This window comes from Ostrinia furnacalis, unplaced genomic scaffold, assembly GCF_004193835.3.
Source record: "Ostrinia furnacalis isolate ACB-3 unplaced genomic scaffold, ASM419383v2 OfSCF7604, whole genome shotgun sequence".
NCBI lineage: Eukaryota > Metazoa > Arthropoda > Insecta > Lepidoptera > Crambidae > Ostrinia > Ostrinia furnacalis.
In genome coordinates this window covers 301869-329860 of record NW_021137843.1, presented here as the reverse complement: position 1 = coordinate 329860, position 27992 = coordinate 301869, and the positions used below count along the sequence as shown (strand labels likewise).

The following is a 27992-nucleotide window of genomic DNA, read 5'->3' as shown; positions in this document are numbered from 1 at the left end:
AAAGTGGCACGCTCGGCTTCATACAATTTTTGACACATGTTGCATCTATCCATATCTGTGACTCCAACTCACTCGAATGAGTGAATGATTTTTATTGATTAAAATCAAAGATAGTGTAAGAGCGATTAAAGCAATGGCACTGCATGCATTCGACCACAGAGCACGTAATAATACATTCGACTGACTCCATAGATTCTGTATCAGCTCATTGACTGTCAAGTTTCTCAAATGTCAAAATTGTCAAATGCTGTCAAAATGTGGAAAAAGTGCGAACAATTCACGAAAATTGTTGTTTGTTTGCGCAATTAATTAATTCTCTGTGATTGATTGATTGTAGGTACATTGATTTAACAACTAAAACAATTCTGTCATTAGTGTTAACATGAATACTCACTAGGAAATGCAAAGCGAAATCTTAAATATTCCAAGGTGAGCTGATACCTAGACAATCTCGCTGTTTGAACTGAGTTGATTTACAATAATATTGGCAATGCCTATACGAGGAGGTGGGTAAACATTTTAGTCACCCATTAGAAATTCAGGACGATGGCTATGATGACGGAGGGGCATGTGCCGGACGATAGTGACCTGTCGGCACTCTCACCCTTCAGCTTCTGCAAAGATTTCATTCGCGGCTATTGCATTCGCGACAGTGCTTGCCGATTTATTCATGATATACCACCTCCAACTTTACTGAAAGACATGTTCCGGTTTTGTCACGACTTTCAAAATAAGGGATGCTTTAGAATTAATTGCAAGTTTATTCATTGCACTTTGGAACAACAAGAAAAATTTTTCAAAAATGGTGATTTCCCTCGTGACGTTCGCAGTATACCAGTGTGCCAGGCATACGTACGTGGGACATGTTTTAATTTGGAGTGTAAACTAGTACACCCTCCAGATGTTGTTGGTAGTGACAAATTGCCTTTATTATCTGTTCCACCACCATATAATGTACCACCGCCTCCCATAAGAGATGAAGATGGCCCACCGGATGCTAAGATAAGGAGACTATCAAGTTATGAACCGACTATTGAAAAACATGTTTTAGCAGCAACAAATTTATGCCCAAACTGTGAAAATTTAGAACATAAAGTAAAACTACTTCATGATAATATCAGAGTCTTGTTAAAAAAAATGGCTGACTTGTCAGAAAAGAATATTCAACTCACATCCATGAATGAATTTCTTCTTGTACAAACTGCTTCAATGAGAAACGACGTAATTACATCCCGCCATGGAACCTCAGCACCTGTGTCCCTGGCAACAGTCAGTGTGACCCCAGTCGTGAGCCTAGCTGGAGCCTTGCCTGCGCTGGTCCCTGCAGCCGCTCCTCCAAACATAGCATTGGCTCCTGCAGCATCCCGAGCTCAACTACTGACACCGGCCCCACAAATATTAACCGTGAGCACTACTCAGCAACTCATGGGTAATTCAGGAGCACTCATCGTTACCAGTGCCGGAGCCCAACAACTGATGCAAGTCAGCGATTCGGGTACCCTGATGGGAGGAGGACAGACAGTGGTGGCCGTGACGCCCGCTCAGTTGACGCTGGCCCCTCCGGCGCAACAGCTCATGAGCACCGGACCGCAGACGGCTGTCCAGCAGCTGGTCCAGCAATCGGCGTTGCAGCCGCAAGTAGTGCCCCAACATCAAGCGCCCCAGTTCGCGGCCCAGCAGAGTGCAGTGCAACACTTGGCGCAGCAGTCCGCCCAGCATTTGGCGGTTCAACAGTCCGCTCAGCATTTGGCTGCTCAGCAGTCGGCGCAGCACTTGGCCGCTCAGCAGAGCGCGCAGCACTTGGCGGTGCGGCAGTCCGCGCAGCACCTGGCGGCGGCGCAGCAGTCGGCGCAGCACCTGGCGGCGGCGCAGCAGTCGGCGCAGCACCTGGCGGCGGCGCAGCAGTCGGCGCAGCAGCAGCTGGTGCCCTCGGCCCAGCAGCTCGTCCACCAGACCTCCACTCAGCAGATCACTATTTCGAGCACGAGCCAACCGATGGCCTTGCCCAACTCTCAGGCTCAGCCCATGACATTCCCCATTATCTCTCAAAGTATATTGCCCCACTGAGATTTAATCGTATTTGTGTGTAATTCTAAAGATACGTTTAGGAATAGTCGCACTTGTGTTATTACTTGACATTTATAAACATTTTTTGTGGAAAATGTCTGATATGTAAGGTTGAAACTTAAAAGTGAATGCAGGCAAATACGAGAACAATTCTGGATTATAAGTGTGAGTTATTTAGTCTATGTTTAGTGTGTTTTCAATATAAAGATTTATAGTTCATTTATCAGTATTGTAATTCGTTACTATCATATGTGTGGATGATGGCTAATCAAGCTAAATAGTGTGGCTTCTTAGGCGGTTCTAAATAGTCTGATATCACATCAAACTATACATTTTAGTAGAAAAAGGGAATCTATTGCATTGAAATAAGATGCCACAGTGTTTAGCTTGGTTGTGTGTCGTCTGTATAATAATTTTGGTTAAAAATAAGAACATTAATGTAAAATATTTATCATCCAGAAGAGATGTGTCGTAAACAACATAAAAACGTTGCTCCACTCTTCTACCTGCTAAATACCTGTTGTCAGACACTTAAGTTTAATTAATTTGTTTATTGAGTTTAGTGTTAAAATGAAGTGTTTTAATTAAGTAGATTGGTAGCAATCGGGTAAGAATCTGATTACCTATGATTTAACGGATCTAAGAGCCTTTGCATACTTCAGATTTGTCACATTCTCGCCTCGCCTCTAGATCGCCAAACAAATCGTTAGTGTGTGAAGGCTAATAAATGATTGATGTTACGGCTCTACTAAGTTGATAGGATAATAATATTTTTTTAATGATTGAAACTTGTGTTTTTTAACTTATTCGTGTGCTATAGTTAAATGTATCTACTATTTCAATTTTAAGGGCCAAGTGTATACGATCTATGTAAATAATTTAACTAAATCTTCGATCGTACGAGTTCCGCGGAGAAAACTCGATTTAAACTTGTGAGCGCATAATTATCTGAAATGAAATCATGTTTGGACGATTGATCTAAGCAGGCTTGAATGAAATTTAAATGTGATTAGTGAGTGTTGCTTCAGAATATGGGCTCAGAGCCCCGATTACGGTAACTTTTAACGTCTACAATCCAGACGCGTTTCTGATTCTGCAATACGATTGGTCAAAACAGCTGACGTACGCTGTTGAACGACCAATCGTATCGCAGAATCGAGAAGCGTGTCTGGATTGTTGACGTTAAAAATTACCGTAATCGGGGCTCTGTTAGTATTGATTGTTGACCAATGAGTGTATCCCAACCAATGCGCGGACCACCACGCAGAATATCCGCGTACGATTTCAATTTCGCGGGGGATACATCGCCGCGGAATCATAATTGGCTTTGAGTAATTAGTCCTTAATCCTTATGATTACCGAAATTGTACGGAAGAGATGTACATGGACTTGATTTAAAAATTTATTTGATTTCCAAAAAAAAGTTTCCCTAAAGTTTATTATAGTATTTTTGCTTCAGAAAAGAAAAGGTTGGGAGCCGCAAGTGCGAAAGTTGGATAAATATTTTAGTATTTAAGATTTAAGTAACAGTAGAATTTTTGGTGTTACTGTAAGTTATATTCTTGATTAGAAAAACATTAAAAGTTGTTAAAAATAACTTTATCAAATAAATATTAAAAATATACATTTCAATGTTTTTAAATTCAATTGTTTACTAATAACTAAAAATCCGGTTATCTAAAATTGGAAAAATATTGATCCCCAAAAATATAGTGTTATCTAAGACTTAGATGTACTAAGGTATTAGGCACATTATTAGCGTAGTGATTTGAATTTGGCTTTTAAGAAACTGTAACTTATTTTTAATAATAAAGAGGATGTTCCAATATTTGTTTAATAATAGATAATCTTGATCATTAATTCCTCTAGTTAAAAAGGATGACGCTTGAGTTGTTCAGATGGCTTATTTCCATTGTCTTCCCTGATGTTACATTCATCATTTTTTTCGTATTTTAACAGTTTCCCTTGGATTCCAAGCACAAAATTTCCTTTATTATCAAAGGCTATTGCTGTCACTTGTCCTGGAAGGTTATCAGCATTACGGAGATCTTTTTCATTGATGCTGAAATAAGTAAGATTCTTACTGGCAACGAATACATGGTCATTATGTACAGATATTTGTGCGATGCCGTCATAATTCACTCTGCTGATGCAGTCTGGTCTCGTTTCATTAACTTTCAATACGCAGAGGCGTTCTTGTGCTATGTAGTAGAAGTTGTTCTTGTCATCAATAGCAAGCTCATTTAACGTTTCAGGGGTACGTAGTCGAGTTTTCTTGTCTCCGTCAAGACGATATAATTCCTCGAGGCCATTATTATGTTCGGTTATGTATTTGTTGCTGTCTTTATCAACAAATATCATGTCCAGTTTTACAGCACTGCTGGTGATGGGCGATGCGCTGTGGGTTTCGTAACTGTAGGTGTAAATCCCTTTACCAGTTCCGAAGTATACTTTGGTGTTTTTCTTGTCCACGGCAATGGAGTAGCTGAGCCCTTTTGGTAAACCTGAAGGTAAAAAAAAATTTTTTGTGTATAGGGTGATTAAATTTCATTTATTTGTAACTATCTATTTTCAAAAAACATGCATTGCGAATTTGCAACTGCGAGATTTTAACCCGTAACTAAACTATAACAATCTGAAAAACTTGAATTCATTTTTTTAATATCAGTTGGACGAAGCCACGGGCAAAAGGCTAGAAATGAAACAAAAGAAAAAAAAGATATCAAGATTAAATTCCATTCGTGTTATGCTTACCTTTAATTTTCTGTGATGATTTACTCTTAAATCTGATAATGTTGATGTTAAAAAAGAATCCCTCGTCGTTTCGCCCAGACTCCACGTAAAATAGATTCCCATACACATCGTAATGGGCATCAGTTGGATACACATCACCAATATGAAAGGTATCAGTCACGTTAAACCTGTCTTCGTTTATTTTCAAATCATGACCGCAACAATCGCGGGGAAGATCAAAAGCAAAACAACTGTGAATCAGCAATAATATAATTTCTAATATCATTTTTTAAGCTATTACAAAAGTTTAAAAAATAACTTAAAGCACTTGTACACTTTCACGTGAATTTACAAATAATGCCCAGATATAAATATGCAATCTATTTTATTGAGTAAAAGTCCATTAGTTTTAACTGGGCGCTATTAACCTTATATCTATGATATATGCTCATAATAAAAAATAATACCATTTTGCAACATTAAAATAATGATTAATTGTAATAAAATATTTCCAATAATGACACTTTATCATAAAGTCCATAACATTAAGATGATAAATTCAGACAATTTAAATATAAAAAAATAATTGCAGATTAATCTTGACCTATAATTTATAATTCTGTGCAACAAATTATGTAGTTCATGATAACATTAAATGATGTAAATGACGTAAACACCCACATTCACATTATGATATGTATAATTTATAAATTGTATAAAATAAATGTGTAACATGTTCTATTAGATAAAATTAGGCCTCATTACATTGTGGAGGTTATGAGGTTCTGTCACCAAGTAGAAAACATACAGACCAAAGTTCCTTAAAACAATAAATTGAGCTGCTCAAACATTTATTGCCGTTACTTTACCTATACTTTTATCAGTCACATAAGTGCTAATCGTAACTAACCGCGAAATAATACATGTCCACAAAAAATGGGCGCATCGAGTCGATTTTGTCCTAAAAGAAACTACACACTCATTTAACTGCCCAAACTAAAGCCGACTTATTCCCCTCACCCTTGAACTGTTAATGCCTAGGGGCGGCATATAATATACATACAGCATTACGCTTATAGTGCACCTTGCACAACCCGATCGAACTAACTGCACACCGCGCTGAAATGCGAGTGCGACCACAGAATAATAATAAGTACTACGTACAGAAGTTTTACTTCGCGAAGGTATTTAAAAAAATGCATGCTCAATGTCATTAACAATATGGTGTAATTTAGCCTGTCTCAAGAGTCAAGCACCATTTTGTTGACAAACGTCAGTGATCGGCACTGCGCCGAAGCTATAGGGCTGACTTCGGTAAAATGATGTGACGTGAGGTGCCAAACTGCGGAAAATGGCGGAGGAAATACATGATTTAGCATGAATTATCATGAATAATATTAACTACTTATTTACCTCTCAGTGTCTTGAGGCAACTTAAAAAAGTACATTCTGTGTTTTTATTATTATTTAGGTACACCATTTTCTTTATTTTCTTCCATCATACACAAGAATACGCGTGCGTGAGTCAATGTTCGCTCGTATGTGAGGCCTTGTCGAATAGTATCCTGTAGGTGGGCCATCGTACGTGTTTTGTTTTCGATGTAAACTCGCGGAGATGAACAGGCCTGGTGCGACTCTGATCTGATCTGTGTATTAACTAATCACTCGCTAAGCAGTTTCCATACTTGAGTATATTTGTTCACAGTCATTTAAGTTGTTCTCGTTGGGATGAACTTCTATTTGGCACTGCAAGTACGATGGCAGCCGCCCTTGTCTTTCGCCTTTGATTTTATGGATTTTCCATCGATGCCCTTGTAATATTTTTCTGAAATAATTTATTTAGCAATATAAAAACCATCTTAATGATTCGAAATTCATGTGATTAATATCCAACAATTTGGAAACTTACTTTGTATTAAACTTCTTAAAACAAACATCGCACTCCACTGTGCCTTGTCGTAAATGAATATCTTTTATATGCCTCTTCATGTCGTGTTGATATGAAAATGCCTTCTCGCAATAAGTACACTGAAAACAAAAACAGACATTCATCAAGCTGGATAGATCTTGAAGTCCAAAGTTTTGGATTTGTGTACATACTTGCACTGAAGTAATTAAATGCTAATTTTTTTATAAAAGCAACCATTTTATTTGTTTTGCTTGATTATGACGATTATAATACCAAATTATCAAGTAAAGAAGTTAATTTATTTGAAAAGCGATTTACGCTATTTCAGTGTAATTATCTTAAATTCTTGTTTCAGTGATATACAGGGGATTATTGCACATTCTGTATAAAGAATTAGCTAACATAAAAACCGATCGAGCTAACTCGCTGGAATGCAACTCTCCTCTCCCTCCCATTAACCCGCATACATCCCCGCAATCGCCCCGCTACGGTAATAATATCATACAGTATTGTAACTTCATATATAACAGACGAAACGAGAACTTTCTTTCGAAATTCAAATCTCGGTATGCGCTCGGTATGCAAAAGTCGGGGGTGTCGCGAATGTGCCGAATGGACGTCAATGGCCAAGTGTTAAAAATGACAAAACTGATTGAATTTGACTGACCGTCATTTACGGTCAAATTGGTCAAAAACTAGTCAAATTGTCATTTTCAGTCAGTTTGATTTGAAATGAAAATTATATTGTATTAAACCAGCTTTTCTTTGCCCACGACTTCGCCCGCCCGAAATTAAAGTAACAGATCATTATGATAATTAGTTTCAAAATGATCTATGTAGTTTTTACTAATCACAAAACAACACACATTTTAACCTATTCCATTCACAAAGTATTTTGTTTGTCTAACTAAATAAAAAATACAATTACAAAACTAGATAGAAATTTTAAGTAGGCAGATGTAATCAAACTGGGTACTGTAGGTGGGCAGCCCTATCGCATGTTGTCATACTGTGATGTACCGCGCGACTGTTGACATTTATTTCAAAAATATGGCCGAGTTGGAATACTGTATAGATAGTATTACCGTGGCCCCGCCTACCAGAGCGTCGATGTGTCGTCACGGCCAGGTGCGCACTTAACTCAACCGGGTGGTACGCAACTATTTTATATCACCTTAAACGGTCTCGTAGTGCTGTGCACGTGTCTCATGTGTTTCGCGAGGTTGCTAGAAGTCGTCGTCGCTTTGGGACACTGCGTGCACTTGAACGGCTTATCGGCCATATGCGACCTCTTGTGAACCTTCAGCAAGTCCATCGTACGGCCTTGATACGGGCATTCCTCGCATTTGAAGGGAAACACGTTTTCGTGAGTGGCCCTGTAATGAGAAAAGTAAGTATGTAACAAAAGATACAATGTGTTGTTAGATGGATAATGAATGGGGTGTCATAATCGTGTAACGATGGCATAATAATGTATAACGCCGGCGGTAACTCACCGCCGCAAAAACATGACAAAGAAAAAATTTCAATACACATCTGTGTTGATTTTCCCACACCAGCAACGTGGTGATGATTTCATGGACGCGGCGATGCGGTGTGATAGTTGGTAAATTTGTAGTTAATTGACACATGGTGATCGTGATTGATCTTAGAGGCCCCAGCACTAGCATAATAAGTCTCACTTGTACAAATGTCACATAAAAAGTAAGTTATAATAGTCATTCTTTAAAAAATAAAATGAAGTAATTTATTTACTGGGACATTCTATTATTATGCTTTAAAATTAGTTGGTAAAGATACTTACATATGAACCAAAAGACTTGCATTAGAACAGGCAGTTTTTCCACAGGTGTCACATAGAAACTTCTTTTTTGTCACCTCCCCTGATGGCTTTGCTACTTGTGACTGAGTTTGCAGAGAGCATTTGGATGCATGCTTGTTATATTCAGCCTGGTAAAGAAATATACTCAAATTATTATATTTGTACGTACATGAACAAATCTTTAGAATGAAGGCAGATTGAAACTGCAAATTGCAATTTTTACTTGTGTTCACAGTCACAAAAATAAAATGAAGAATAGTTAGTACTAACCATATTATCAAACTCTTTATTACATGTGGAACAACCCCATACTTCTGAATTGTCTTCAGAATAAGTTGGTGTGGAGGCATGGTAGGAGTCTTCACTGTCACCATTTATAGTCTTGTCTCTTTCATATCTACCATATTCTGTAGTAGCAAAAGTTCTTATGTTAATTATTTATTACAGGTGCAAAACAAAGTGGCATATCATATTCATAAAATATTGCACATGACAGTCAATGATAAAAATCCTTATCCATATTTACTAAAAACTATTCTGAGTTACACTATACATACTTGTTTTTCAGTCACATTTTTAATATGAATGAAAATTGATTAGCTTATTCTCTAGTTACTTTCACCTGCACTTAGGTAAAAGATTATATTAGTTACTTCTTTATAGAATTTCTATAGAAACATTTTTACCTTTCTTTTCATAGAGTTCTGTGATTTTAGCGTTACTTCTCTGACACAGTTCCCTGAACATAATGCAGCCATTGAGCAAGTCTAGACAACTTTGGCACATATGATTTGAATAATTTTCCATTTTGTATAACTGAAAAAAAAAAATGCTTTTTTTTATCAAAATAACAGGACTCCACTTCCACAGTTTATTAAGGAACCACAATAGGTATAATTTAATAGTTTCAGCATTAAAAATAAAATAAACAAAGAATTTAAGACAGTATACCTAGTAACTTTTACAAAAGATAAAGTGGCTGTAAAGTTCAATCAATTATTACAGTATTAAAATGTATGTATAACAATGAGTGATAAAAACTAGAATACTTACTGCAATTCCTGAAATGTTTTTAATATCTTCAGGAATGTTTGGATGAATGATATTGTTGAATATAGGTATTTCTCCGCTCTCTTCACTGCATATTCTGCATGGATTAACAATTTTTTTGATACAATGTCTGAAAAAAAAAAGTTTAACATGATTCTAAAGCTGAAATGGAGTTTTTACGAGTAGGTACAAGGGAAGATTTGAAGCCTATTGGCTTCATACTAGAATACCAAAACTGGCATAGTTGTTCTCTTTTGTAGTCACTTATGTAGTGGACTAGGACTGCTACTGTCTCCATTATAACGTAACAATATAATTTGTACACAAAGGTTGTTTCAATATCGTAAAACTTACGATTTCTTGACTTTCCTTTTCTTCTTTTTGTGAGATTTTTTTAATGCATTTGCTAATAGCATGGACTTGATTAATAACAGTGATGTCATTATAAATGCGTGTTTTTACAGCCCTAATTATTTTATTCGTCCATACAATATAAATTTGCTTTGAAAAAGTAAAAACAAAAATCCAACAAATACCAAAAACACCAAAGATAATTTTGACGTATAGATTTTTTAATTTTTGCCGCTAATAATAGGCAAAGGGATTATGTAACATAACGCAGTAATATCACAAAATCATGTTTTTACTTACAATGATCAAGTAAATTTATGATTACAGGATGTATATTTAAGAATTTCTTTGAATAAAAAAAAAGTTCATGACAGCAGCTTTGACTTTTGTTGACATTGACATTAGAGAGTTTTTGACAGCGTTGCTAGCTCTTGTTGTGTTGTGTGTAAAAAATGGAATTTATTGTTGTTCTATCCTAGGATAAAAGCTGTTAACGTTTTGTTTATTATCCTTTTACTTTATTTAAACAAAAATGGCAGTTTACGTGACAAAAGCTATGATGTCCAAGTTTCAGAAAACAGAATTTTGGCCTGTATCAATGGAAACCGATGCACAAGCGTCTACCAGTAATGACCACTGGCACAAAATTGCTTTCGAGAGGTAAAATAACAAGACGATGAAATTAATAACAGCAGCTAAGAAATAACTTATTAATCCTGTAACTTCTTATTACTGCAACAACTAACCTTACCCTCTAACCAAAATGCTGACCGAAGGCCCACAGTTATTACTGGTTAAATATAAAAAAATTAAAACTACCTATTATTTAGCAGGCATACAGTAATTTGCCAGTACCTAGTTCAATTAAATGCATAAACCTGTTTGGTATTATTCAGTCTGTCTTTTTAACACACAACACACACTCCAACTGAAATCATGAATATTTAATCTTTTTCCAGTAAAAAAAGTGGCGGCTTAGCAAGAGGACTGATATGCAGAGTCTGTGGGAGGAATGGTGTCATGCCGTTGACTGAAAGAATAAATGGTGTTGAAATCATGACTTGCATTGAAAGGATTACTAATGTGACAGTAAGTAACAAAGAAAAATTGATAGATGCATCCATAGTTACAACAAAAAGTTACTGATTTCATATTATGACAGTTTTCCCTGAATTATATTTATTCTTTTCAGATTGACCTTGAAGATTCACTGCCGAAATACATCTGCAATGATTGTCTGGAAGTGTTAAGGGCAGCAATTAATTTTAAGGAAACTTGTGAAATATCAGACAGAAAGTTTAGGAGAATATTAAATCCTATGGGTATACATCTGTCTACTGTTTTTATGTGAAAATTTCAGGGTTTAAGAATGTTGTTAAGATAATTTTATTTTTCAGGTGATCCTGCTCTCCATTCTTATCCATATTCTAAACATGACTTCCATATGATACTGAATCAGATGAAAGAGAAACGTCAAAGGGCTGAGGAAAAAAGAGAAAAACTACGTAAAAAACAAGAAAGAATAGAACAAAGAAAAGTGCCTAAAATAAAGCAGTTCAAATGCTCTCCATGCGACATGACATTTCCAAACAAGGTAAAACAGGTTTATGGTTTGTTTGAAATGCGTAGTTTGAGATGGTCCTAACTTAGATCTATCAAAAATAAGTGGTCACCAAAAATTTTATATGCACAGTTCTGCTAGTTAGGAAGTAGTTAAATTGCTGTGGAAATTTATATCTGCTTAATTTTCTTACAATTTTGCCTCAGCCCAAATTTTTAATATTTTTTGTGTCACTAAATGTAAAAATCAACTGAATTAATATAAGGTCAGATTGGATAAGATAACAAGTGTAAGGTAGCATAGGATACTTCTTAATTTATTTCAATTAGATTATTTTACAATATTGCTATTGCAATAGAAATCTATTTCTTTTTAGGAGAAGCTAACTCTACACAGACGCGAGCGGCAGTGCATGCGGCGCGCCTGCGACATCTGCGGGCAGCTCGTGGTCAGCATCCCGCAGCACATGCGCTACATCCACAAGCAGGTCGTGCAGCACAAGTGCCCCACCTGCGGCAAGGAGTTCCCCGTCATCGCCCGGCTCAAGAACCACATGTGAGTGGCTTATAGACGCGAGCGGCAGTGCATGCGGGCGGCTCGTGGTCAGCATCCCGCAGCACATGCGCTACATCCACAAGCAGGTCGTGCAGCACAAGTGCCCCACCTGCGGCAAGGAGTTCCCCGTCATCGCCCGGCTCAAGAACCACATGTGAGTGGCTTATAGACGCGAGCGGCAGTGCATGCGGGCGGCTCGTGGTCAGCATCCCGCAGCACATGCGCTACATCCACAAGCAGGTCGTGCAGCACAAGTGCCCCACCTGCGGCAAGGAGTTCCCCGTCATCGCCCGGCTCAAGAACCACATGTGAGTAGCAATGGAATCTCTGTAAACCTGTGAGCAGCTTGTATAAATAAATTGCAGTGACCTTGTTGAATGGATTGAATTGGCCTTAGGTGAATATTGGCACTGAACTAAACGGGTTATGTAGCCGTTGTCTTAGTAAAGCGACATGAAGCGACGCGACCTAATGCGATCAATATTTCACGCGATTTGTATCATACGTGACTAGCCACTATTTTATATCACAACGATTACTTGATATTATTTTTACATCGCATCGCTGACATAGCCCGACGGATTAGCAAGCTGAAGTGGCAATCGGCAGGGCACATAGTACGCAGAACTGACGGCCGATGGGGCAGCAAGGTTCTGGAATGGAGGCCGCGTACCGGAAAACGCAGCGTCAGACGTCCACCTACAAGGTGGACCGACGACATCGTAAAGGTAGCAGGGAAGCGCTGGACGCAAGCCGCTACCGATCGATCAACATGGAAAGCATTGGGGGAGCATCCATTCAGCAGTGGACGTCCTATGGCTGAAATGATGATGATGAATGATGAGAGTGACGCATGTATGTGTGTTATAACTGAATCATTTGCCTCCAGGCTGGTGCACACGGACACGTTCAACTTCTTCTGTGACCTGTGCCCGTACAAGTGCAAGCACAAGTACTACCTGGTGATGCACATGCGCACGCACACCGGCGAGAAGCCGTACAAGTGCGCGCAGTGCCCCGCCACCTTCGTCAACCCCTCCAACCGGAACAAGCACAAGCTTACGCACCAGGAGAAGCAGTTTAAGGTATAAAGCCTGGTCTGTGAGCATGTAGAATTTTGTCAAATGACCCCAAGCTACCCATCCTTATCGCTCGCGCGTAATTATATTGCTGTCGCAACTGTGTGACGGGCGCCCGCAGTGAGTGTGCGAGCGCGACAGCAACATAATTACGCGCAAGCGATAAGGATGGGTAGCTTGGGGTCATTGGACAAAATTCTACGTGCTCACAGACCAGACTATAGTTGATAACGCATCAGACTGTTTGTTGCGAAATCACCCCTATTACAACTGTATAATCTGCTATAGTTCTTAGCTTGACGACCCGGCGTCTGTACAAACACTTCTATCATATATTACAACACTTCTATCTATCACATATTAGTTGAGGCGAAATAGACAGAAAGCGCTTTTCAGTCAGACTGCGGATGACGTCAGCGTGGCGAGCGTATTTTATTTATTTTAAAAGGAAAACAATAGTGTATGCAACAGATACACTATATTGTTTTTCTATTATTTATTTATTTATTTATTTATTTATTTATTTATTTATTTATTTATTATTCATTATTGAGCAATTACATATTAGAAACACAAACTAATCTTAACTTGTATTGATCGCTTGAACTCTCGTTGCGCGACCTATTGAGCAACGATTTATCGGCCACCATAAACAAAAATGAGTATACCTTTGTCTGTTGTAACTTTTTAAAATAAAATCTCCGTAGGTATACAAATGCAATTTCCAATACGTCTCATAATACCGTTTGTTGCAGTGCGCGCTGTGCGAGAAAGTTTTCCGCACCAACACAGTGTTACGAGAACACCACGAGGCCATGCACATGAACATCAAGCACACCTGCAACTACTGCGGGAGAGACTTCTGCTACAAGTGAGAACTAGCTTTATTGCTGTTAAGATCTTTAGGGCTTTTCCAAACTAGCGTCTTTCGAGCGCACATCGTCTTGCCAGCGCCCGCGTGTTCGGGAACAAATAGACGACGTGCGCCAGCGCTCTGTACATCTGGCAGAAATTTTAATCTGCGCAGGCGCTGCAAAATGACGACACTCGAAAAGCGCCAGTGTGGGGGATCCCTTATACGAGTAGCTATTACCCGTGAATTATTTTATTGTAAGTTAGTTTAAATCGTTCTGTAAATTCTTAAATTAAATTAAATCAATTTATTTGTGATCTTAGATCGGACCTCCGCAAACATGAGATCAGAAACCACAACCGCACTAAGCGAGATTACGTAGGCGGCGAACCGACGTATAAGCAAGTAGAACGCTTGCAAAAGGTTCAAGAAACTCCAGAAGATATGGAAAAATGGGATCCGCAGAAGATGCAAGCGACCGCCAACAGAAATTGGCGGACAGAAGAGATCACCGTCACGCAGCTAATGCAAGGGACATACATTGAGCAAACCAAGGAATTCATACCGGCGAATAACTCGCTTTACTTCTCCGATATGTCGGGAATTATACAGCAGCAACCGCAAATGGGTAAGATTTTATTTTCTGTTTATTAGATTTTGTGTTTTTTTATTTCCTCTTGATTTTCTCGATCGTCTGTTAGCCAGTAGCTAACGTATCACGTAAGAACTAACGACAGCTATAGTCTGGTCCGTGAGCACGTAGAATTTTGTCCAATGACCCCAAGCTACCCATCCTTATTGCTCGCGCGTAATTATGTTGCTATCGCGCTCGCACACTCACTGCGGGTGCCAGTCGCACAGTCGCGACAGCAATATAATTATACGCGCGAGCGATAGTGATGGGTAGCTAGGGGTCATTGGACAAAATTCTACGTGCTCACGGACCAGGCTTTACACAGTTCACTGAGTGAGTGGTATGGAGCTTAATATTTGCGTTGTTGGTATCTGTGTTATTTTTTCTTCTTTATTTCTTTCTTCATAATATTTCACGCTACAATAAAATTTAAATTTTTGTAAAATGCATGTGCAATTGTGCATAGACGCTCCACTTCAGTATAAGTACATATGTAATTCAGTTTTGCCCTTTACAAATATCTTCATTCTTCAACGTAAAGTTCTTTCGTTATTATAAATCTTTAGCAACTTGAGCAGACTACGTTTTTTAGTTGGGGATGAGAATGTTCGCTGTGTTAGAAAAAAGTCTGTTGTTATTAAAAAAGTTTCCAATAAAGCATAGTTGTCTGTTTGCTACGTAAACGTGCACGTACATACTGAAGTTGTTTGCTTTGTTTCAGTGCAACAACAAACGGTGCAGTTGACGCTGTGAGTAGAGATCTTTTCATAATATTTTATTACCGTTCTTCCATTTTAAAACTCTAGATAGATTACGAAATTCATTTCGGGTCCGTTGTTAATTTATAAAATGAAATGACAAACCGCATATTTATTAAAAATTTACATGTCAAATGTTTGTGAAAATACAGCTTTTGAAAATAAAATTCCAGTCTCTCTTCATAAACTGCCAATAGTTTTATAACCTAAAGTATGTATTGTGACACATTTTTAGTATAATATGTCATAATAAAACGGCGTATATGTTGTCACATTATTATTTTAAATGGGTAAGTTTTTACATCCTTTTCTCGATGATTTTGTGAACCAGTGGTTTTGAGACATGGACTCTAAAAACGAAAGACCGAGGTTCGATTCATTCACACATGATTTATACAAAATGAAAAACTCTGTGTGTAACTAAAATTGCCGTATTGCTCGGAAATTATATGATTCCGTATTTGGGACAGCACGTTCGTTTTACCGTGTCGCTAATTAATCCCAGTAACTTAAAATTACTTTATAGGTAGGCCGGTTAAATGAGTCCTCGCCTGCGGAACGCGGGGACACAGGGGCGTGACGAAAACGGGGACTGTACGGGGTGCGGGCGGCAGGCGCATTCTTGTCAAAATTCATTTCGCTGGCGATGCGGCTAGCGATCGCTTGTGTTATTTGTTACGGACGCTTTGTGAGGGCTATACATGAGATTACATTTTTAAGATGAATCGAAAGATTTTCGGACAAAATTAATAGTCAGTGCAAGCAAATAGCTTTTAACGTTTATGAATATTTTAGAAAAAAAAACTGGATCCAAATTCTGATGAATATCAACAAGATATACCATTAAACAAAACCGTAGCAAACGTTACTGGACTATCGGAAAAGACTGTATCCAGAATTGTACAACAAGGAAAATTATTAAAAAAACAACGAAAAATTTAAATCACCGAAGAAATCGAAACAAAGCCGCAGGAAAAGGGTGGAAGTAGATGATTTCAAAAAAGCCGTGATAAGAAGAAAAGTTACTCAGTATTACACATTTAAAAAAAAAATACCAACTCTGAAATCCTTGAACGCTACCCTTAGAGAAGATAATGTATTATACTGCGGCAGAGAATATTTAAGATTATTATTACTTGACCTAGGTTTTACATTTCAAAAATGCGGATCTGAAAGGAAACTCCTTATTGAACAGTCAAATGGAGGTGGAAATATCTAAATACTGTTAAAAGTATCGTAGAGAAGGAAGACATATTTTATATCTTGATGAAACTTATGTCAATGCGTCTCATAACGTTTCAAAATGTTGGCAATCAAAGGATGAACACGGAGTATTGTCTCATATTGGTAAATCATCATACATTGTGGTGGCTACACTGGATTTGTAGATGGAGCACTTGTGATATTTAAATCCAAATGTAAAACAGGTGATTATCACGATACAATTAATTTCGTGAATTTCAGTAAATGGCTAAATGAAAAGCTGATGCCTAATATTCCACCAAATTCAGTAATAGTAATGGATAATGCAGCTTATCATTCGGTTAGTGTAGAAAAAAAGCCGACTATGGCCTCTACCAAGCCAGAAATGCAAGATTGGCTACGACGACATGAGGTGCCTTTTGATGATAAATTAAAAAAGGATGATTTATCCAAATTAATTAAAAGCCATTACAAGAGGACATATTATTATATAAAATTGATGAGTTATTGAAAGCAAAGGGCTATGAAGTGTTGCGTTTGCCTCCTTACCACCCAGACCTGAACCCAATTGAGTTGGTCTGAGGTGATATAAAAAGACAGCTAGCAGAAAAAAGTATCGACTCCAATTTGGACCAGAAAAAAATATGTTGGAAAATTTATTTGCTGAATATTCCGTAGAAAAGTGGGAGCATTGTAGCGGANACACGCAAAAACTAGCTCATCTGAGAATGGCCGTGGAAGCCTACAAAACGGCCATTTTGGAGACCCAAACTTCCGAATGCAATGGTTGCTTCAATGATTGGTTTCGTGTATGGAAAAATGTGTCAAATTTCGCGGAGAATACTTTAAAAAGCAATAAATACATTTTTAAATAGTAATGTTGTTTCACTTCCTTGATTCCCAAAATTTTCAGTGCCGCCCTCGTATTTTAAATTTAACTGACAAGACTTTAAATTTGACTGCATAAATAAATATACAGTCCGGTTCGTTAAACTGCTCGATCTTCTGACAATAATATTAGTATTTGAAAGAATTTGTGTATTCGAGGTCATGGTGGTATCCGCTGATAAAAAATACCGTCAGTTTTTAATATCAAAGTAATATTATCTCCCATTAAAATTGTTTTCAACAGTTTCCTTCATTTCCGTAAAATAAATTTAACCCAGAAGTTTTGATGAAATCTTCTTTCTTGACTTTTAAATGCTTCAGAATTTTCAAGCGAAACTTTATTTTTTTTCATTTGCATTGCCTTTGAGTGGTCAGAATCATCCCATTCATTTTTTAATTTCAAGTATTGAAATTATGTATTCAGTAAAAGTATGCCAATTTTCTTTAGTTTCTTACATAAATATCATTTAGTTAGACCGTAACATAAATCATTTAACGAGATAATGTGACTATGATAAAAATCTCAAAACTACTTAAGTATTGAAAATTGAAATTGTTAACAATACTGTTGTTAAGTTCACCGCATTATGGATAAGTTAACATCCGAAATCCGTAAAACTTTCTCAACCTCTTAATTTCAAATTCCCACGTTTACTTAACCCTTAACTCTCGAACCGAACCCTTTGTCCCCAGAATGGAGTGGCGCGACCGGCGGCCCGCCCGCCGAAGTGGTGCTGAGACTGCACCCGCCACCCTCAACCGCCCGCGGCAACGTGTCGCTAGCTGACATCGGTGTGTATAAGAGTAGGTTTCGTTTGTGTATTTATAGCTTCACTTCGTTTGTGTTTTTTATTGCTCCACTAGCTTTGGCCTGCGGCTTTCCTTGCTAGGATATCATAAGGGATAGGTATTTCATAAGGCCCGCCGATCAAAGTGGTGCTGCGACTGCACCCGCCACTCTCTACCGCCCGCGGGAATGTGTCGCTAGCTGACATCGGTGTGTATAAGAGTAGGTTTCGTTTGTTTTTATAGAAAGGATAGGATAAGGATAGGCTTTGGCTACTAAGCAAGGTACTCATCTAACCGTACACGGCATGTAACGTATCAGATACTGTATCAAGTAAGTACAAAGGCACGAGCCGGCTGCGAGCTGCTGGAAGGTTGGCTACGTTACATGCTACGTTACGTGCTACATGGCAGGTGAGTACCCTGCTCTAGGGTTTTGGTGTGTCATAAGGCCCACCCGCCGAAGTGGTGCTGGGACTGCACCCGGCACCCTCACCGTCCGCGGCAACGTGTCTTCTTTTTGTATGTTTAGTTCTAGTTGTCATAGATTTAGTTACGCTATATTAGAGATGCCAGCAAAATACAACGCAGAGCAGTTTCAAATATATTATAAATATATTTGCCTTGTTTTGAATAGAGTCTTGTTCTGAATAGAGTTTGACACAAAAACAGTAATTCGTTGGCAATGTTTGCTTTGGAACCGAGTTAATTATACAGGGTGCTTGCCAAGTTACATGCTTGGTAAGAAACCTAGCAAACTGAATTTAAAACGTTGGCAACTATCACAATTTAGTTCTTTCGTGTGTAAAATGTAGGTTATTTCTGTATTTAAACCAATTTTGGTCCCTAAGGTTACTCAATAGATGCTTTATCAATCTAACTTTTACTGGTTCACAATAAATTGTCGCCAAATATCATGCGAGTATTTCAATTTCTGATGAAAGCAAAGTAAGCATATTCTTCCTTATAAATACCTTCTTATTTATAAAGTAAATAAATCATGTTCAAGACATATTAAAATTACCAATATCAAATTGAAGATACGAAGGTATCTGTATCTCTCAAGGGCGTTTCTAAATAACCTCCTATTACATTACATAATATCACGTTCATTATTAAAGCAGTGACATACCGAGTATCCAATTGAATAGTTTCAATATCGTATTGTTAAAATCGATATGAATAGGCGTCGTTTGGTATCGATCATATTCGACATCGTTACACTCGTCTGGCCTCGATGTGTCCATGACATTTCAGCTGGAGAGCTGTAGCTAAGAAACTTGTAAGTTAACTTTATATTCATCATTTCAGCCATAGGACGTCCACTGCTGAACATAGGCCTCCTCCAATGCTTTCCATGTTGATCGATTGGTAGCGGCCTGCGTCCAGCGCTTCCCTGCTACCTTTACGATGTCGTCGTAACTTTATATTACTGTTTTCTAACATCAATCAGATGGTTTCTACGAAAAATCTTGAATAGGATACCCTCTTTTTTCGTATTTGGTTTCGTGATAATTATTATTTCCATTTCTCTACTGCTTAACTATAACTGTAGGGTAAAATTAACAACTTACCGTTCCATCGGATGGCGCCAAGTTCTCATATAATCTAGGAAAGTGGTCGTGTTAGTGTAATATAAAAATGTTCGTAAACGTAAGATCTAAAGAACAGTTTCCAGAAAAAGCTCACAAAAGTGTAAATAATAATATGTATTTTCATATCCCTGGCAAGATAAATGCTGTTTTACAACAAAAAGTAGAGCACTAGCCTTTTCTTTTTACCCCAGATCCTATTACATCTTTATATGTACTAAAATTCGTTCAAAGGTTTCGGTGTGACTAAAAATTATGCTTACAAAAGGGAGCATCTATCTCAAAGCATATATTATTAAAGACAAGTGAAATGATACTTTCTAAAACAAAACAAAAAAACATTCATGTTCCAATGTATGTATCAGTTAAAACTTCAAATGAGTTTTCTGGAAACACATACAACAGTCAAGTTTCAAAGAGCTGTAGTTCTGTCTTGATTGCGATACGACTGCGAACTTTGTCGCTTAATCTGCATGCCAAAGGTTGCAACAGACGTTGTAACTTTTTGATTTTCTACAAAATACTATATGAATGGACCTTTAAAATGAAATTAGTATAATATTGACACTTCGTTTTTTACAATCAAAGACTCAAAGACGTACAGAAAATATAAAAAAAGATAAAAAATTGTTTATTAAGAAAAAGACGCCTAATTTCAGAAAGAGTTAAAGCATCATCATTCAATGAAGCAGAAAACGATAACTTTATTTAGGAACGACGATTTATTATAGTAGGTAACTTACTTACCTGATTCCCAATACTTTTCTAATATTATTGAAGCTACGTAGAGTGGGAAATATTAAAGGCACGCTTTTCTTTAGATATAAGATTACCTTATCTTCATCTTGTCACATCCAGCTGCTTCTGAGAGCGACTTTTTGCTGTCACTCCGGACGCACAGTAAGTTGTATAGATTTTTTAATTTTATTTATCTTTTTTCCATCAGATGGCAGCGGCGTGGTGGTGAGGGCAGAGGAAGCCCTCATAGTTGCCTTCGTCCTCCTGCTGTGGGTGGCGGCCATAGCCCTGTTCTTCAACCGCTGGGGCAAGATCAGGTGCGTCTATAAGCTGTACGTAGTCCCTTGATTTTCTTCATGCACCCTTTAGGTTACTTAGGGGCACCCTCCACTTGCGTAAATGATACTTATAGGCAATACGAGTAAAGTTAGATTGATCTTGAAATTCAGCACGGTACATCACTAGCACTACGGAGTAAGTTTACGATTTTTTTTATTTTAATTATTTTGAATATGAAATACGGATTGTGTATTTATAGAAAGCATATTGTGTGCTTCTTGCTCAGTATCTTAAGATAGAAGATACTAATCTATTACTTAGCAATACAAATAACTTGGAATATCTTGAAGAGCCAGTGTTGATTAAATAAATAAATAAATATCCTGAGACATTTTACACTGCGCTTCTAGTCCCAAACTAAGCAAAGTTTGTACTATGGGTACTAGACAACGGATATAAACATACTTAAATACTTTTTTTTTGTAAATACATACTTGCTATACATAGAAAACACCCAGTCCAATACAAGATTAAAAGGAATTTGAAGATAGAATCAGAAAGGATTTACTTACATTGTAGAATTTAACCACATGAGTAGGTATTTAACACAGTTTTAAACCCACTTATAATAGGCATAATCTTATAGTCTAATCTAATAACTAGCTTGTTGACTCTACTAAAACTGTCAAAGCGACTGTAATAGATGTCGACATAACCAATTATTAGGCTCTGATCCCCAATCCCTTTAAACTTTCGATCATAGCAGGTACCCATATCATGCATACGAATACTATGATAATAGTATTTACCTAAATCATCCCACGCTATAATAACCACGCCAGTTAATTGTATTCCCTCAGTGCCGTGGGTACCCAGGATTGCAGACCGCTAATTATTCAAGCCCCTACTGGTTTCATTAGGACGCCACGCTGTAACCAATTAGAATCAGTCTCCTGTTAAACCGGGTATTTTGAGAACATTATACGCCTTTCATCTAAATTGTGTGTGAAAAATTACGAAAACATATTCTAATGAAAATTTTCTGTGAATAATATGTATATTCATTCAACCTGGAAGCCTTCACCACGAATATAACTTCATAAATCACATACAGAGTTTAGCTATTACAGATTGTTCTCCATACACTCCGTATTGCTATTTCACTTTACTAGAAGAATAGCTTTATAATGTACAAAAACGGAAGATTGACTTTTAAACATGGTTATTTTCAATTGAAAAAAGTTAGGGCTCAATTTTATGCTAGACTTGCAACTGCTTTTAGCATACGAGCTACAAAGACATTAACTATACGTACCTACTTTGACGAATTATTTATGTGAGACTATGAGTCAAAGTTTAGTGTAGATTTTTTAAAGCACTAAGCTTCAAAATGCCTATCACTAAAGTTTCTTATAGTCCTGAATGTAGATAATGAAATGATGAACTCCCCAGGATGCTAGAACCGTACCAGCCGAAGTTCCAGCAGCAGCATCGACAAAGTTGCGCGCTTGCAGAAAGCTCCGTCGTGGTCCCGCCCCATGTGAGTTAAAACATAGCAAGCAGTACCATTCGCTGATATCATCAAACTAAGTTTAAAAGTACCTGTCTCATGTTTAAGAAAGCTTAATTTACTCCACTATCTTTAGGTACATGTCTCACTGTGAGACATGGACACTGTGCTGTGTGTCCACTATCTTTACATATCTATATTACAGTGTAACATTACAAATTGTCTTTTAACCTAGTGGTGTGTCTTTAAATCTACTCCTGTTACAGAAAAGTAAAAATTTAATGTACGTTTTTTCATTAAAAATTACTGCTTATTTCATGTGGGCACCTTAATATTTTCGACACTTTTATCTTTTTGATCATATTAATCTGTGCTCTGTTATGCAGCACCGACCGTCACTAGCGCGAGGCTGCGTGTCATACGACTGCGGCGTGGCCTTTCCCTCCTACCAGCCGTGTGGGTACCTCTCGGCTCATCGACCTAGACAGGTATTTTGGGCTATTCTGTGTAATATTTCTTATATTCATGACTGGGGTGATTATATCTTGAGAACAGTATTCCTACCGTTCAAACTAGCATTTTCCAGCTCCTCATTGATACTCATCTTTTTCTAAAATGTAAAAAAAACTTTTCAGTTTTACATTATTTTACTATTGATTAAGATTTACCAACTACATAAAATATCATTTCACATGCATTGTTAGCTACCTTATAAGAGAGGAGGAGGTAAATACAGCATTCAAAGAAAGAAAGCTAATAAGCTAGAAGCTATTAAAAATGATTACCAAAAATTTATTTGATTAAAATACTGCACCTAGGATAAAAAAAAGATTATGCAGGCCATCGTTGCAAACCATGTCGTCTTTTCCAGAACTCCGTCTTCGTAGGCAGCATGGCTCTCATTCCAGAAAGTCCCCCGCGGCGCTCGCGCTCCGCCGCCGACTTACCAGCCCTAGTGCCCCCCCTAGACGTGACCCACTCCGTGACCTCCCGGTCTTCTCGAGCCGCCAGCCTGCACAGCGCAGTAGACCTTCGCGTCTGTGTACCCTCGCCCCGGACTTCCAGAGCTGCCAGTCTACATTCACAGGTGGATATGCCCGGGGCGGTCCAGGTCCATGTCAGAGGGTCGGGGAGCAACTTGAATAGACCGAGAAGTCCGAGGAGACTCACTATCACTAATGTTTAGTTTCGGCTACTTGAAATATCTTTGAAAATCTGTAAAATCCGTGGTATTAATGAAATTATGGCTAAAAGTCTTCTTTAAGTGTGAGTTGGAATACGGTGGCAACGACCATGCTACTGCATCCAAGGTAATTTGTTAATTGATGCAACTAGAAATGTTTGCGATAACTGCCGGATTCTGGATAGTTCTCACTGAGGCGAAGCTGTGCGGTTACGGTTTGAGGGCCCCCCCTAGATGTGTCCCACTCCGTGACCCCCCGGTCTTCTCGCGCCGCCAGCCTGCACAACGCAGTAGACCTTCGCGTCTGCGTACCCTCACCCCGGACTTCCAGAGCTGCCAGTCTACATTCGCAGGTGGATATGCCAGGAGCGGTCCAGGTCCATGTCAGAGGGTCGGGGAGCAACTTGAATAGACCGAGAAGTCCGAGGAGACTCACTATCACTAATGTTTAGTTTGGATTATTTCAATTATCTTTAAAATCTGTAAAATCCGTGGTATTAATGAAATTATGGTTAAAAGTCTTCTTTATGTGTGAGTTGGAATATGGCGGCCAACGACCATGCTACTTTATTTAAGAGTAATTTGTTAATTTGCAATGCAAAGTTTGCGATAACTGCGCTTACTGGGTAGTTCTCACTGAGGCGATAACTGTGCGGTTACGGTTTGAAGGACCCCCCTAGACGTGACCCACTCCGTGACCCCCGGTCTTCTCGCGCCGCCAGCCTGCACAGCGCAGTAGACCTTCGCGTCTGCGTACCCTCACCCCGGACTTCCAGAGCTGCCAGTCTACATTCACAGGTGGATATGCCAGGGGCGGTCCAGGTCCATGTCAGAGGGTCGGGGAGCAACTTGAATAGACCGAGAAGTCCGAAGAGACTCACTATCACTAATGTTTAGTTTGGGCTACTTGAACTGTCTTAGAAAATCTGTAAAATCCGTGGTATTCATGAAATTACGGCTAAAAGTCTTCTTTATGTGTGAGTTGGAATATGGTGGCAACGACCATGCTACTTTATTTAAGAGTAATTTGTTAATTTGCAATGCAAAGTTTGCGATAACTGCGCTTACTGGGTAGTTCTCACTGAGGCGATAACTGTGCGGTTACGGTTTGAGGGCCCCCTAGACGTGTCCCACTCCGTGACCCCCCGGTCTTCTCGCGCCGCCAGCCTGCACAGCGCAGTAGACCTTCGCGTCTGCGTACCCTCACCCCGGACTTCCAGAGCTGCCAGTCTACATTCACAGGTGGATATGCCAGGGGCGGTCCAGGTCCATGTCAGAGGCTCGGGGAGCAACTTGAATAGACCGAGAAGTCCGAGGAGACTCACAATCACTAATGTTTAGTTTGGGATGCTTGAACTATCTAAAAATTTGGAAAATCCGTGGAACTCATGAAATTATGGCTAAAAACCTTCGGGTAAAGTGTGGGTTTGGAATATGACGGCAACAATGTTACTGCATCCAAAAGTGATGCAACTAGGAATGTTTTTGGGATCAAGGTATTTCAAGTGCGATTATTGCAACTTTCCGGGTGATTCTCATTGGCGATGCACTGAGGCGGTAACCGTGCGGCTAAGTTTTGATGTAAAATGTCCGAGAACTGACCAGCAACCTCGCAATTATCGCTGTCTGAACCACACTTACTTACGGTGGTCCTCTGACGTCAGTTTTTAAATTCATACGCGCGCCATAATTAAAAAGTTTCCAAATTAGTACTTACATACAGAAGACTTTCTCGATAAATAATTTAAATTCATGAGGATGAACTTAAAACTACACAAAATCACAAAAAAGCTCACCGTCTATAAGTAAGTTAAACTGTAACTAAAGCAAAATGCAATTTTACTTTAAAGTTTGGTGTTAGAACTAGAAACCACTAAGTTAGTTAATTGTTTTAATAAATTAATATTTAATTGCTTCATGTCTAAATGGTTTAAGTTATTTCTTAAAGATATTTAAGAGATTTCTCTCGTAATTAATAGGAATATTATTTTAATTTTTATATTTAATTTATGAAATAAGTGTACAGCAAACTATTCGACTAAGTCTCACCATCGATATTATGTATTTTTCTTAATGCATGTATTTATGTGTAACTAAATTGTATAGAACTAGGATAAGCTCTATCTACCTTTCGATTTCCTGTAGAAAAACTTAGCGTCTTCTCTCTCTATCTTTGTCATATCTGTATAATGTAACTACAATCACGAGCAATAAGAATTGATACTCAAGACTTGAACTGAAAAACGCACACTGTTACTAGCTCGCTAGCAATAATAAGTTCCAAAAAATCGACGATGTCACGACTCTCCTTTGTTACAACTTTCAACAGACAAGCTTAATTCATGCGTCATAAAGTTGTAACTTAAGTAACAATGTTACGTATTATATGGCCAAAAATATTTTACTATAATCAAAGATTAACTCGACGAGGACTATTTGTAATCCATATGGGCCAAATGTACGAATTGCGTTATAGAAGTAAAGAAAGAGAGTTGGGCTAATATTTGCATCATAAAAAGTACAAATGGTGATAAGGTTACCACTTCATATCAAAGTCTCATTGCTCTGGAATGTACAAAATTAATATCAAATTAGTTTTCTATAGAGCGTCGGACGCTATTAGTCGTGTGGTGCTAATCTAAGGAACATTCTACTGTTAGTAACTAATATCTTATGGTAAGCAAAGGTTCTGTAGACAACATGCCTTATGTTGTATGAAGCTCAAAACTATTTTTGTTTTCTATTTTTTGGGTAAGTATCGTGGATAACTAGCTTTTTAACACTTCTATAAACTATGCTGAAAGTTAATGAGTTACTCTTTTTTGATTACACAATCAAAGAAAAGAGGTCAGAATTTATTTTAATGAATTGTTCAACAAAACTGCCACTACCATAGGAAAAGCGAGCGTTTACTAAATCTCAAATTCCGAGTATTTGCAGTCATAATTTGAACCTTACATCATTTGAAACAGGGATTAAATAAATCTGTACGCGGTTTTTAGCTGCAAAGCTAGTTAAATTTTCTGTGGTTTGAGAATTGAAAATACTGCATTTCACTAGTCCTTATTTGACCAACACATCGAAATAGATTCACTGAAATATGAAATCGAAATAATAAATACAGAAGAAGAAACTAAAATTTTACCAAAATGTTTATTGTAGATACAAAGGTACTTACGCTCAAAATACTCTAAGTATTTGATCCTACTTAACGGCCANAGAGTGAGCCCGCCGTAGGCTGGACTTTGGTCCAACACCGCGGTGGGCAACCCTCTAGTTGGGTTCGCCACTGATCGAGCGCCTTATGCGCTCGATACGGCCCGATCGCGAACGTCGGTCTGCGACCGACGATCGCCAAACGGCTAGAGTACCTTCTGTACTCGCCACTCTGCCCGGTGAAGCTGGAAAAGCTCCGCAAGCTACCAGCGCGCGTCCCTTCAAAAAAAAAAAAAAAAAATCTAGATGACGTTGTTGATTTTATTATTAATGTGCACGATGATTCAGATAATTTGGATGATGGCTGCTTTGAAAGTGAAGAATCAAGTTCTAGTGATATTGTTAAGGACATAAGTGATTGATTAATAATTTGGATACATCTTGCACACAATAAATTTTACATGAAATACGACATGAATTGTTTCATTAAAATTTTATAAAATAAATTATTTTCTTTATTATAAAATAAATTATTTTCTTTATTAAAAATAATTTATTTTCTTTATTAGAAAATAATTTATTTTACAAAATTTATCACCACCTGTTTACCGTTAACCACTTCACTGTGACGTCACATATCTTGAGAACTATCTAGTGAAATTTATCTCTTTTATATCATCCCCGCCCGCACCCCGCACGGTCCCCGTTCTCGTCCCGCCCCTGTGCCCCCGCGTTCCGCAGGCGAGGTCTCATTTAACCGGTCATACTATAGTAGTAGTAGCTTATAATAATGCCTTAGAAAAGCTTGAAGAAGATCATATTTTAACAATAAATTCTTGTTCTAGGCCGGAATTGGGGATGAAGAAGGATGAAGTCAAAATATACGAAACTCAGCAAGGAATTGGATATTTCTAAACTAGACAAATAGTTTTATAGTTACTAGTGTACACTATTGTTTGTTTTTTACCTAAATAAATATACACCAGTTCATTATATTTAGTGTAATATCAGAAATATATTATTTAGATAAATAATTTTCGTTTTTATTACCCCTTTAATTTTTGGTAGTTTCTAAGGCTGAGTTGCACCACCTATCTTTGACCGTAACTTTAACGATATCGGACGGAACCGGTGCTCTTTGTATGGAGATTGACAGATTTTTGACGTTTGTTATGGTAAGATGGTGCAATCCAGCCTAACGCCCGTATTCACAAACGAAAGCAGCAAATCGAACCACAGAATAATAATAAGTACTACGTACAGAAGTTTTACTTCGCGAAAGTAT

The 27992-nt window shown here is 38.0% G+C and overlaps 5 protein-coding genes across 7 annotated transcripts; 3 read left to right on the top strand and 2 right to left on the bottom strand.

Annotated features, from left to right (window-relative positions):
* The first annotated feature begins 24 nt into the window (after window positions 1-24).
* On the top strand, window positions 25-3699 carry LOC114365630 (zinc finger CCCH domain-containing protein 10-like). The gene is made up of 2 exons (XM_028322247.1): window positions 25-3100; window positions 3269-3699. The coding sequence occupies exon 1, from the start codon at window positions 547-549 to the stop codon at window positions 2065-2067; it is 1521 nt and encodes a 506-aa protein (XP_028178048.1). The 5' UTR covers window positions 25-546; the 3' UTR covers window positions 2068-3100; window positions 3269-3699.
* Window positions 3497-5365, bottom strand: LOC114365631 (uncharacterized). Its single transcript, XM_028322248.1, has 2 exons — window positions 4822-5365; window positions 3497-4571 (listed from the first exon to the last, which is right to left on the bottom strand). The coding sequence occupies exons 1-2, from the start codon at window positions 5084-5086 to the stop codon at window positions 3937-3939; spliced, it is 900 nt and encodes a 299-aa protein (XP_028178049.1). The 5' UTR covers window positions 5087-5365; the 3' UTR covers window positions 3497-3936.
* A 984-nt stretch (window positions 5366-6349) lies between these two features.
* Window positions 6350-10118, bottom strand: LOC114365594 (zinc finger protein 431). Its single transcript, XM_028322206.1, has 8 exons — window positions 9936-10118; window positions 9585-9711; window positions 9218-9347; window positions 8802-8938; window positions 8514-8659; window positions 7884-8085; window positions 6710-6828; window positions 6350-6625 (listed from the first exon to the last, which is right to left on the bottom strand). The coding sequence occupies exons 1-8, from the start codon at window positions 10022-10024 to the stop codon at window positions 6469-6471; spliced, it is 1107 nt and encodes a 368-aa protein (XP_028178007.1). The 5' UTR covers window positions 10025-10118; the 3' UTR covers window positions 6350-6468.
* A 229-nt stretch (window positions 10119-10347) lies between these two features.
* LOC114365608 (zinc finger protein 287) lies at window positions 10348-27624 on the top strand. Its single transcript, XM_028322223.1, has 10 exons — window positions 10348-10592; window positions 10892-11021; window positions 11125-11254; window positions 11330-11526; window positions 11870-12048; window positions 12938-13133; window positions 13883-13998; window positions 14304-14608; window positions 15336-15363; window positions 27553-27624. The coding sequence occupies exons 1-10, from the start codon at window positions 10465-10467 to the stop codon at window positions 27620-27622; spliced, it is 1479 nt and encodes a 492-aa protein (XP_028178024.1). The 5' UTR covers window positions 10348-10464; the 3' UTR covers window positions 27623-27624.
* On the top strand, window positions 18188-23585 carry LOC114365609 (uncharacterized). 3 transcript variants are annotated; one of them, XM_028322224.1, is made up of 5 exons: window positions 18188-18255; window positions 20788-20896; window positions 22311-22398; window positions 22755-22856; window positions 23240-23585. In XM_028322224.1, exons 3-5 carry the CDS (start codon window positions 22312-22314, stop codon window positions 23552-23554), a joined length of 504 nt encoding a protein of 167 aa, XP_028178025.1. In that variant the 5' UTR covers window positions 18188-18255; window positions 20788-20896; window position 22311; the 3' UTR covers window positions 23555-23585. The 3 variants fall into 3 exon arrangements, with proteins under 3 accessions (XP_028178025.1, XP_028178026.1, XP_028178027.1); XM_028322225.1 differs by having other exon boundaries at window positions 20788-20911; XM_028322226.1 differs by having other exon boundaries at window positions 18189-18267.
* Window positions 27625-27992: the final 368 nt, after the last annotated feature.